Here is a 12,541-nt window from a genome sequence, read left to right on the forward strand (position 1 = left end):
CAAATTAATTATTTAAAAATCATACAATGTTATTTACTGGATTTTTTTAGATTCTGTCTCTCACAGTTGAAGTGAACCTATGATAAAAAATACAGACCTCAGCATTCTTTGTAGGTGGGAAAACCTGCAGAACTGACAGTGGTCAAATTCTTATTTCCCCACTGTGGATGTCAGCCTGTTTTGTTGCCTGCAGAGTCCAACATTCTGTTTTATTTCCTGTGCGATGTTGCCTAGCTGCTGTCCTACGGTGGCCTTCTGTCATATGTCGTCACCTTCTACGCAGAGGATGGCTCAGGGCTGTCCAATCAGGAGCCTCAGATCCTTCTGAGGGGTGGAACACTGAGGAAGCTGGTGATCTACACCGACATGGACGCGCCAAACAATGGCGTTAGCAAACAACACACCATCAGCTTGACTGAGGTACGGCTGCCGGGGAGGGACTCATGGGAAACCAGGTGGACTTCGTCAAAGACGAACTTGAGTGAAAAACAGTTTGTTGTTTGGAATCCAAAGTCTCCGTGTTTGTACATTTGATGTTGTTTGTGTCACAGCACAAATGGATGTACTTTAACTCGGTGTCGGAGAAGGCGGTGACACACGCCGACTTCATGTCGGTCCTCGGCAACGTGCAGTACATCCTCATCAAGGCGTCATACGGGACGAATCTGCAGCAAAGCCGGTGCGCGCACACACGTGTGCACGCTCACATGCACACAGACAAATACACTGAACTATATTAACCATCTGGGGTCCAGGGTGTAATTGGCCATTTTTGGCTACTTTTGGTTTGACCTTTATAATGTTACCATTAAAAACTGTTTACTTTGCCTTGTTTGGTGTCATTTTTTTCAGCACAACCTCACCTGTTTTTCTTTCATTCTGACATACTGTATCAACACAGTTGACCTAAATATACACAAAAACGTAAAATTAGATTACACAAAAGTCGTTTTTTGACTGCAAAAACCACAAACCTGTTTAACAGACCATTTTGATAAGTTAAACTGTAAATTTCAAAAACATATGTACAAATGAACAAAAGTTATATATACACCTATTTACATCAAATACAGGAAATGCTTCAGGCGTTTTTTTGTACAAAACAATCAGATGTCACAATAAGATGCAACACAAATTATTTGTGCCACTCAAAAAAAAAAAAAACAGTTCCTGTCCAACACAATACACAGAAGGGCACATCACAGGCCTGACACTTCCAGAGTGTGTCACTCCTCCTGTTGTCCACCTGGAGGCAGCGTTGGCACCTCAGTCTGCCTTTAGTGGCTTTTTGCCCAGGATCCGTGCCTGTCACAGTTGGCACAAGAACATGATTGTGGCTCCTGCTCTGGGGGACACCTGAGTTTTCCGTGCCACAAAGCTGACACATCAGCTCCACCATGAAATCCTTGTGTGTCATGGGCTGCTCTTGCTTGACACTGCTGATGTCATGGTGCAAGATGAATGCATTTGTGGTTTCACTGTCAAGGAAGTGCAGCAACACGGTTCTGTACTAGAGAGCAGTTTTTCTATGGGTGGAGTAGTACTGGATGAGCCTGGTCAGACAGAACAACTCCACCCATGTTTTTATTATAGGCCATGACTGGGGTAGGACAGGGAATGTCTTTCACAGTCCAGTGTCCATCCTTCACCCGTCTCTGCACTGCCTCACCTGAAAATGCAGGATGGATGGTGGAGCACACACACAAATCCACTTTATAAACACCAGAGGCCCCTCTCTGATCCAATTCACAGATCCTCTTCCACACTTGTCTACACACTTCTGCAGCTACTCTGGTTAGCTGTGTCGGCTAACACTTAACAACACGACCTCTCCCATCTGCCTCGTCTTCCCTTCTCCACTAGGAACTGAAAAAAAACACACTTTTCCCGACTGCTTCTGTGATTGCAGCTGAAAAAAAAACGGTTCACCATTTTTCTCTGTGAAATGATGCTGTGTTTGTGCAGGCTGCCCCCAGAAGTGGTCAAATATAAAAATAAATTGAAATACATTTTGACTAATGCTAACCTGTTGATTTGAACTCAGCTCACTTGACACCAGGCCCAAAACTTCAACTTAAACTAACGTTATACAAATAATGAATGTTTATGAGTTCAATGGTGCGAATATTTCATGAGGTGAAAGCTGGAACAAACTATTCAGCGAGGTGAAGCCGAGTCAGCTGTGCGGTATTTCTGCTGCGGCCTGCACGCACTTTGCCTCAATTCGGATGACAGACTGTTTCAAGTTTAGTGCACATAAACAATCAAAAAATATATGTGCCGTTGTTTTAATTCCGATGTGTGCCATTATTATGTTTAACTAGTAATAATTGTGGATTAATTGTATTTTTGTCTGAGGTAATTGGGTGTGAAGATAATTTCTTTGCAATAAATCATCATTCATTCATTTATTCCATTGAAAGAATGTAAAAACATTCATTATTTGTTTTATATAATGGCTAAAATAGATCCTTGTCATTTGATATTATATTAATTTATAAACAACAGAAAAGGGTTTTACATTTTGTTGTTCCACTGCTACTAAAGTCCAAATTGTGACGTGTAGTCCAGTGATGCTGTGCACTGACTTCAGACTTCCATAAAAAAATGACTTTGTGTTGTTCCTCAGTCCAGCCAAAAATCACATCAGCTTTTTATCTGAACAGCTCTTCATGCATCTAGATGGCTGACAGCGGAGTGGATTTTGTGTGTGTATGTGTGTGTGTGCGTGTGCAATGGTATGGAACCAGTTTGCACTCTAAATGCAATGCAACACAAATGGGATGAATTAATCCATGTCATGTGACTTACAAAGCACCAATCAAATGACGAGGATCCACTCAGATGTTATATAAAATCAAATGAAGACCAGACGTTGAACTCTACCAAACACTTAACTGCCACTTCTGAACTCTAAGTACAAATTTTGTGGGCAGGATTTCCAACATCACCATGGAAACGGCCTTGGAGGCAGAGGAGGTGGAAGGATCAGGTGTTGGAAGGGGCGTGGCCAGGCTGATCGAGTCCTGCGTCTGTCCGTCAGGATACTCTGGATTGTCGTGTCAGGTAAGACACAGCCGCACACTGTGCACACATCTCTTGGGTGTGTTGTTATTGTCAGTAAGGCTCCGCCCACCCAGGTACATTTCTTGACTCCACCCCTTCATACAGATCCATGAGAAAAACTGTTCTTCTGGATCAGCTTCAACCAGTTGATTTGGTTTGGAGGAATGCTGCACAAACCCACTGAGCCCACAGCAGCTGCTGTTACCACCACTAACCAGGAGAGGGCAGCCACCAGGCTCAGATCTTTGTGACGTTATTTATGAGGTGAAAATGTCAGAAGAGTAAAATTTGTTGGACTTGTTTTTGACAGAGTGTCCATCTGTGCACAAAGCAGAAACAGTGTCTGCAAACAGAGCGGCAGAACAAAGAGGTTAGATATGAGAACTAGAGGCCGCACTCACACTGAGCCGTGTCCCGGCAAGGAGGCGCGGTCGCCATTTTAATTCTGGGCAAGTCAGGAGGCAGCGAGCATCAATGAGTCTCACCAAGAAACAGGTGGAATACGCCGGAAAGCTGCGCATGTTGGCAAAGCCACAAACAGAGACGGGAGACAATATTTCCTTCCATAAGTAAGAGGTTTTGGTTCTTCTTGTCACTTTGAACGTGACATTTGGATGATAAACAGGTGTGTGTTTCCTGTCCGTGTCGTCCGAGGACACGGACCATTAACTCTTCACTTACACACACCACTGACTTCATGAATGAAACTCGGTCAATAAAGGACATTTGTGTAAAAAAATAAAATAAAATAAAATTACACACACACACACACACACACACATATATATATATATATATATATATATATATATATATATATATATATATATATATATATATATATATATATATATATATGTAATGTGATGGTTTTAAGAGTCGCGTTGTGCTTAAAACAGCAGCAGTTGGAACAGATCAGAGCCGTGTAACTTTCAACACTAATATTTTGAAATGTGTGGGTATCAGAGTAAGTTTAATACTTTCCTGACATGATTTAATGTTAATTCATTTTGTTGGCTCGATATCCAGGTCAGAACAGCATTTTAATACATATTTTGTGAGTGTTTTTCTGAATGTGTTCAGTTGTGAATCCCCATTGAAAATGCATTAACATCTGGGAACTTTGTTAATATTTTGCGCGGTTAGGAGGCGTCATGTCGCTGTCCATGAAAGGACGATGACGTTTAGTGGGCAGCATTGGGAGTGCGGACTCTAGTTCTCATTTATTAACCTCTTTCAGGCAAAATTCTCTCTCTACTGCCACCTGCTGTCTGTAAAAATATCCCAAATCAGAACATTTCACCATAGTGAGTCAATACGAGGCTCATTGCCTGCCGGGGTCACAACCCTGCTCCTGGAGGTCACCAACTCCCCCCCCCCCCCCCCGGTCTTGTGAGCTCAGCCAATCAGAAGCCAGTCAGAAGTGCTGGGATTAAAGATGTCAGTCAGTTGGGGCTGCCAACAGGCCCGATGTGAGATCAGTGCAGATCTGATCATTTGGGTGGGTGGGGTGGGGGGGCTGTCTGTTGTTGACAGTGGTGTGATGTCATCAGTTTGTCAGCTTTAACTGATAACCTACATGATGGAATTTTTCTCAGAGCACTTCCAAAGGATCACTGTGTCGGTGCATCTGGCCATGGAAGAACTGCGCCATCTCATGGAACAAAGCTTTATGTGTGGACAGGTTGTGCACGCTCTGCAGCTCCACCATGAGTGACTGCCTCCACAGACCTTACTGGGCAGCGTGTCCCTGATCTGACCTCTACACCGACACGTTAAGGTTTAAACCCGCCCTCCACCGCCGAGTCATTACAGAAGTGGGATTTTGTGTCACGGTGACTTGATTTTAGTCGGCAGAAAATCTGTTAAGATGAAACACAGCAGCTTCACTCAAACAGACTGTTAAAAAAACCCTCCTGAGTGTGAGGTCCCTGGAAGTCTGTGACCAGGACATGAATGACCTCTGAACTCATGGGTCCAAAATGACTCTTTATCACCATCTCACCAGAACATGTGGCTTCTCTCTCTCTGTGTCTGTCTTTTGTAAAGAGTTAAAACTATAAATTCAGATCACTTTTGTGCTTTTTCTCTTATTTTTCATGGTTTTGACTAATGTTTTGTTTTCACTCATTCGGTTGGCGTTCAGTTTTTTGCCCCAATTGATGGCTGTCAATGATGGAAAACATGAAACACTTAAATTCTAACCCAAGTGGTTCAGGTGTCATATTGGTTCGATAATAGCTCAGTTCAATCGAAGCTGTTTCATTCTCATTGATTCACTGATACATGATGAAGCAGCACTGACGTGCAGTTTTAAAATGGATCATTTTACTTTTTCTTCTACTGTTGAATATCAGTTCAGATAAGTTTAACTGAATATTGTTCAGTCGGTTTTCAGTGCAGTTTCAGATTTTGTGTGATCGTGTCCTCACTGTGCTTTGACGTCTGTGTCATGAATTGAAAGTTGTTGGAGTGAATTGATTGGGGGGGGGGGGGTTCTGCTGCCTCAACCCTCATTCTGTGAATATATAAAATAAATATGGACTTTTTGTTCTATTCATCCTTAAAATTGTGAGAAAAATGCACCATTTGGTAAGTCATTTTCAAAAAAAATATTCCAGAGGAGCCCCCACCCCCGGACCCCCACCCAAAGGAAGGTAATGCTTTAATTCTTGACAATGGAAGAAAGCGCTCCAAACCCACAAATACACAGGCAGCTGATGAAGTAAACGGTCTGCATTGATATAGTGCTTTCCCATCTGCATCAGATGCTCAAAGCGCTTTACAATGATGCCTCACATTCACCTATTCACAGACACACTCACACACCAGTGTCAGGGTGCGGCCATGCAAGCTGCTCACTACACACTGGGAGCAACTCGGGGATTAAGAACCTTACCCAAAAAACCTAACGCTTAACAACGAGACCATGACCTTCCCAAGTGTGACTGGATCCCTGCTCCCCGTTCAGGGTCAGAACCAAGACTTTGGACTCTGATGATCTTTGCCGTCTGTCTGATGAACCTACAAAACTATGACAAGCACTAAATACTGCAGGTCATCCACGGTCAAACCCAACGACATGCACTGTGGTGGAACTGTAATGCCTTCTCTGTCCACAGGAGTGTGCTCCTGGGAATTTTCGACAGCCCCTGTCTGAGCTGACCTTCCAGGATCAAAGGTCACATTTTGTGCGTCCATGTGTTCCCTGTCGATGTAATAACCACAGCCAGAGCTGTGATATTGAGACCGGAGAGTGTCAGGTATACACACACACACACACACACACACACACACACACACACACACACACACACACACACACACACACACACACACACAGGCAGTCATGGGCACAGTTCCGCTAACCACTAGTTATCGAAGCTAACATCATCGAATTAGCTTTTCAGATAACTTTGAAAACCATCAACCAATTAGCTTCCGATAAATTTTAGTTTCATTTTTTAGACCGCTAACATATTTTTGCGGACATAGTGAATAAAAATTAACAGTTAAAAACATTTGTGAAGTCTGAATCAAAGATTTTAGTGCCTGCCTGTTACATGTTTGTAGCAGATAGACAGCGATGAGTGGCAGCGCTCAATCCTCTGCCAGCAGAGGAGAGCTGACTACCAGACAGAAGAAAGGGGGCGGGGGGAGATAACTTCTCTTTACACCGTACAGACTCGCCAGCATATCACACAAGTCATGCACAGGCAGACAGTTTTGACTTATGGTCAAAGTTTTAAACAAACTAATTCCAGACATTGTTGAAATTAATGTCATGTCTGTCGTTTTATGAAGTGAAAATATCAGCTATATGTTTTAGTTTTAAAGTAATACACTAATTCTGAAGGTTTTAGCGTTTAGACACATGTGACACAATGTATTATTGGAACATTAGTTTCCTGTGGTTGGTTGGTCAGTATAATACACGTTAATGAAATGTGTGGTGGGTTTTACAAATAAATCTGTATTTGTAAATATGTCATTTTTTCATTTGTAAAAAAAGGCAATTCGAAAACTGAAAATTCAGTTTAAGTGGGTTCAGCACTTTTAGTAAATGTGTGGCAGCAAATGCTGTTCATACTGCCATGAACACTGCCCTCTACTGGCAAGTAGAGTGCAGTGTTTAGGCCAATATCTTTCAGCCAATGTCTAAATTTCCCTTCTTGGCCAAAATGTTGGAAAAATTAGTCTCTGTACAACTTACATCATTCCTAGAATCACACATCATCTGCCGCCTCGGGGAGATGTACAGTGTTGTTCTTGTTGGACCTGTCCTCGCCCTTCGATGCGGTCGACCACCAGATCCTGATAAACAGGCTGCGGGATCTGATTGGGTCATCCGGTCAAGTGCTCCAGTGGTTCTCCTCATACCTGGCTGGTAGGAGTTTTAGTGTGTTTGTCAACCACATTATGTCCGAGCCAGGCAACCTGCTGTGTGGCATGCCGCAGGGCTCTGTTCTGGTCCCTCTCCTGTTTTTGCTGTATGTTCTTCCTCTTGGTTGGATAATCTAGCAGTTATGTGTCCTACCATCTATTTGCTGACGATCTTCAGTTGTACTGTTCATTTAAGGCTTCTGAAGTTCACAAACTGAGTTCCTTAACCAACTGCTTGACACAAACTAAGCAGTGGCTAAGCAACAACAGCCTTAAACTCAACCCAGAAAAAACGAGATGCTCATTATTGCCCCGGATAGTGCCATTCCCACCATCAAGCAGCAGGTGATCTGAACCACTGGGCCAAAACTAAACTAAGGAATCTTGGGGTGATCTTTGATGAAGCCATGTCAGTAGAACACCATTCAAGGCAGATGGTCAAAAACTGCTTCTTTCAGCTGCGCAATATTGCCAAGCTCAGGCCCGTGGTGTCTGAGGCTGAGCTTGAAATGATTATTCGTGCTTTTGTGTCCTTGCAACTGGACGACTGTAACAGCCTGTACACCTGCCGAAACAAGAAAGAGTTAGCGCACCTCCAGTATGTTCAAAACTCAGCCTTAAAGCTGTTGACCAGCACCAACAGGTTCTTGTTGTGTATCGTGTCCAATTTAAAATCTTGGTGCTTACTTTTCAAGCCCTACATGGTCAGGTCCCGACCTACATGATCAAACCCTACAGCCCAACTCGAAAGCTGAGGTCGTCTGGGCGGATCCTGCTGATGGCTCCACGAAGATGCTTTAAAACCCGTGTAGACCGATCCTTCAAAGCCACTGCACCCCACCTCTCTCGCCTCAGTGGACGCCTTCAAAAAGCACCTTAAAACTTATTTGTTTCAGCAAGGGTCGTAGTCCAAACTGACCCCGCACTGTGTTGCTGCATTTTATATTATGTATTTGACTGTATGATCTTTTCTATATGTTCACCACTGTGAAGCATTGCTGTCTGTGAAAAGCGCTATACAAATAAAGTAAAATAAAGTTTACTTACTGATTTACCCATAATACATTGCGGCATGTGTGTCTAAATGGTAAAACCTTCAAAATTAGTGTATTACTTTAAAACTAAAACATATAGCTGATAGTGTGGTATGCCGGCAAGTCTGTATGGTGTAAAGAGAAATTGTCTTTTTCCCCATCCTTCTTCCTTTCGTTCTCCTCTTTCCTTTTTTATGGTAACCCTGACTCTTTTGCTGAAAGAAGGCTGATCTGAGACAGAAGCGCTGGCTCGTTGTTGTGTCAGTAGCTGCTAGTGTACTGATGTCAATACTGAAAGTTATCGGTTTAGCTTTTATCTGTAATTTCAGCTAAATTTTTTAGGGGTTTATTGGTTTAGCTTTATAAAAGCAAACTTTTCAGTTAGCGGATTAACAGTTATCAAAGCTAACTTTTTAGTTAGCTGTGCCCACCACTGCACACAGGTATACACACACTCAGATACACAGGTCACACACACGCAGGTACACACACAGAGATATACACGTGTACACAAAGTCGGCATAATGACGGTGATGAGCGTTTGTGTTTTGCAGCGGTGTCAACATCACACCAGTGGGTGGAGCTGTGAGCTGTGTGCCCCAGGTTACTATGGGAACGTTAGCGGATCAATCAATGATTGTTCATTGTGTGCCTGCCCCCTAAAGGACAACAGGTAACATTACACATTTTTTTTTCTAGTTAATATTTTATATGGTGCCTGATTCATTACATTTTGCTGTTTATTCTGACAGTTAATTATTTGTTTTTCATTTCTTAACTGCTCATTTATCTTCATTTGTTTTATTTCGTGTTAATTAATGCATTTTTCTTATATTTTTGTATTCTGTAATTTGACGTCTTTAACAAGTTTATCTTCTGTAGTTTCAGTCCCACCTGCGTGTCTGATGATGCACCTGATTTCCGCTGCACTTCCTGCCAGCTGGGATACGAAGGTCGTCACTGTGAGAGGTAAGAGTGACATTAGGTGCCCATTGAAGGAACTACACCCATGGACAAATCAACATTATTAATAATTACTCACTTCAATGAACTTTTTAAAACTTCACATCCAACAGGTGCTCTAAAGGCTACTATGGTAACCCCGCTTCACCAGGCGGGGCTTGTGTCCCATGTAGCTGCAGTGGGTGGGGCTCCGTTCAGCTGTCATGTGACTCACTGAGTGGACAGTGTGAATGTAAGGGTGGGGTCAAAGGTCAGCTGTGTGACCAGTGTGAAGAGCGGCACGTCCTGGAAGGAGGAGAATGTGTGTGTGAGTATCAGCGCTAACCTTAGCATGCTGTATTATCGTAAGAGAAGCACGCCTCATGTGTTCATGTCTGATAACATTCTAGTGTTAGGATTAGGGCTGGGCAAGTTAATGCATTATTATTATTTTTTTGCAAGTCTGTCGCTGACTGCTGCCGTGGACATGGAGACAGGCACGAAACTTTTACATGGTCAATTTAATTTTTAAAGTGCTTCCAGATGGCGTAGTCGACAGAACCGAAGCCGCTAAAGTTCTCCTGCAGTGTGCCTCGCACCGAGCGCTGGGGGAAAAGTTCTCCTACAGCCGCTAAAGTTCTCCTGCAGTGTGCCCCGAACCGAGCGCTGGAGGAAAAGTTCCCCTACAGCCGCTAAAGTTCTCCTGCAGTGTGCCTCACACCGAGTGCAGGGGGAAGAGTTCTCCTACAGCCACTAAAGTTCTCCTGCAGTGTGCCCCGCACCGAGCTCTGGGGGAAAAGTTCCCCTACAGCCGCTAAAGTTCTCCTGCAGTGTGCCCCGTACCGAGCTCTGGGGGAAAAGTTCCCCTACAGCCACTAAAGTTCTCCTGCAGTGTGCCCCGTACCGAGCGCTGGGGGAAAAGTTCTCCTACAGCCGCTAAAGTTCTCCTGCAGTGTGCCCCGAACCGAGCGCTGGAGGAAAAGTTCTCCTACAGCCGCTAAAGTTCTCCTGCAGTGTGCCCCGCACCGAGCGCTGGGGGAAAAGTTCCCCTACAGCCGCTAAAGTTCTCCTGCAGTGTGCCCCGAACCGAGCGCTGGAGGAAAAGTTCTCCTACAGCCGCTAAAGTTCTCCTGCAGTGTGCCCCGCACCGAGCTCTGGGGGAAAAGTTCCCCTACATCCGCTAAAGTTCTCCTGCAGTGTGCCCCGCACCAAGCTCTGGGGGAAACGTTCCCCTACAGCCGCTAAAGTTCTCCTGCAGTGTGCCTCACACCAAGCACTGGTGGAAAGGTTCTCCTACAGCCACTAAAGTTCTCCTACAGCCGCTAAAGTTCTCCTGCAGTGTGCCTCGCACCGAGCGCAGGAGGAAAAGTTCCCCTACAGCCGCTAAAGTTCTCCTGCAGTGTGCCCTGCACCAAGCTCTGGGGGAAAAGTTCTCCTACAGCCACTAAAGTTCTCCTGCAGTGTGCCCCGCACCGAGCACTGTGGGAAAATTTCTCCTACAGCCGCTAAAGTTCTCCTGCAGTGTGCCCCTCACCGAACGCTGGAGGAAAAGTTCTCCTACAGCCGCTAAAGTTCTCCTGCAGTGTGCCTCGCACTGAGCACATGGGGAAAAGTTGCCCTACAGCCGCTAAAGTTCTCCTGTAGTGTGCCTCACACCGAGCACAGGAGGAAAAGTTCTCCTACAGCCAGTAAAGTTCTCCTACAGCCGCTAAAGTTCTCCTGCAGTGTGCCTCGCACCAAGCACTGGGGGAAAGGTTCTCCTACAGCCACTAAAGTTCTCCTACAGCCACTAAAGTTCTACAGCCGCTAAAGTTCTCCTGCAGTGTGTCTCGTACCGAGCGCAGAAGGAAAAGTTCTCCTACAGCCACTGAAGTTCTCCTACAGCCGCTAAAGTTCTCCTGCAGTGTGCCTCGCACCAAGCACTGGGGGAAAGGTTCTCCTACAGCCACTAAAGTTCTCCTACAGCCACTAAAGTTCTACAGCCGCTAAAGTTCTCCTGCAGTGTGCCCCTCACCGAACGCTGGAGGAAAAGTTCTCCTACAGCCGCTAAAGTTCTCCTGCAGTGTGCCTCGCACCGAGCACATGGGGAAAAGTTGCCCTACAGCCGCTAAAGTTCTCCTGTAGTGTGCCTCACACCGAGCACAGGAGGAAAAGTTCTCCTACAGCCAGTAAAGTTCTCCTACAGCCGCTAAAGTTCTCCTGCAGTGTGCCTCGCACCAAGCACTGGGGGAAAGGTTCTCCTACAGCCACTAAAGTTCTCCTACAGCCACTAAAGTTCTACAGCCGCTAAAGTTCTCCTGCAGTGTGTCTCGTACCGAGTGCTAGAGGAAAAGTTCTCCTGCAGTGTGCCTCGCACCGAGTGCTAGAGGAAAAGTTCTCCTGCAGTGTGCCTCGCACTGAGTGCTGGGGGAAATGTTCTCCTACAGCTGCTAAAGTTCTCCTGCAGTGTGCTTCACACCAAGTGCTGGAGGAAAAGTTCTCCTACAGCTGCTAAAGTTCTCCTGCAGTGTGCTTCACACCAAGTGCTGGAGGAAAAGTTCTCCTACAGCTGCTAAAGTTCTCCTTGTAGCAAACTGCGCACTGAGCACTGGGGCATAGGGGAGAGTGGGGCCAGCTTCCCCTGGAAGATTTTTAAATTTATAACCCTCTAAAACACTATTTCCTCCATTCTGAGCACCAAACTGTGTGAAGGAAAGCCGTAGTTTTTTTTTTATTATCTTTGTTACAGCCTTAAGCCCTGGTCCCACTGAATAATGAAGGATGAATAATGAGCCACACAGCGTGTTTTCTTTGCTACCAGAGGGTTTCTTCAATTATGGTGGTAGAACAGTGGCTCTGATTGGTTCTTAGAGACATCTTCAGTTAACGAGGCTCCTCTCTGAGCGTGGTGTTAATTTCAAGATGTTCAAAATTTAGCAACAACAGCGTGTTTGTGTACGAGGTTTTAGAGGTGTGTGCGTGGTGCTTACGAGGCTGCTAAAAGTCCATTATCCATTCACCTGGCAGCTACGCAGGACCTGAGAGGCTGTTTTTGGAGCAGCTGCCCTCTTGTACACACAATCCCACCTGCTCTGTGCGCTGGACGCTGTATATAAAATAATTATTTTGTAGCAGAT

The 12,541-nt window shown here is 44.9% G+C and overlaps 1 protein-coding gene across 1 annotated transcript in view; it reads left to right on the plus strand.

Annotated features, from left to right (window-relative positions):
* lama1 (laminin, alpha 1) overlaps positions 1 to 12,541 on the plus strand; it is a 309,926-nt gene that overhangs the window by 155,427 nt on the left and 141,958 nt on the right. The window contains 7 exon segments of the mRNA XM_034180072.1: positions 235 to 420; positions 552 to 679; positions 2,937 to 3,066; positions 6,189 to 6,329; positions 9,038 to 9,156; positions 9,366 to 9,452; positions 9,560 to 9,747. Coding sequence (XP_034035963.1) covers positions 235 to 420; positions 552 to 679; positions 2,937 to 3,066; positions 6,189 to 6,329; positions 9,038 to 9,156; positions 9,366 to 9,452; positions 9,560 to 9,747 — 979 coding nt within the window.

The sequence above is a fragment of the Thalassophryne amazonica genome, chromosome 1 (assembly GCF_902500255.1).
Source record: "Thalassophryne amazonica chromosome 1, fThaAma1.1, whole genome shotgun sequence".
NCBI lineage: Eukaryota > Metazoa > Chordata > Actinopteri > Batrachoidiformes > Batrachoididae > Thalassophryne > Thalassophryne amazonica.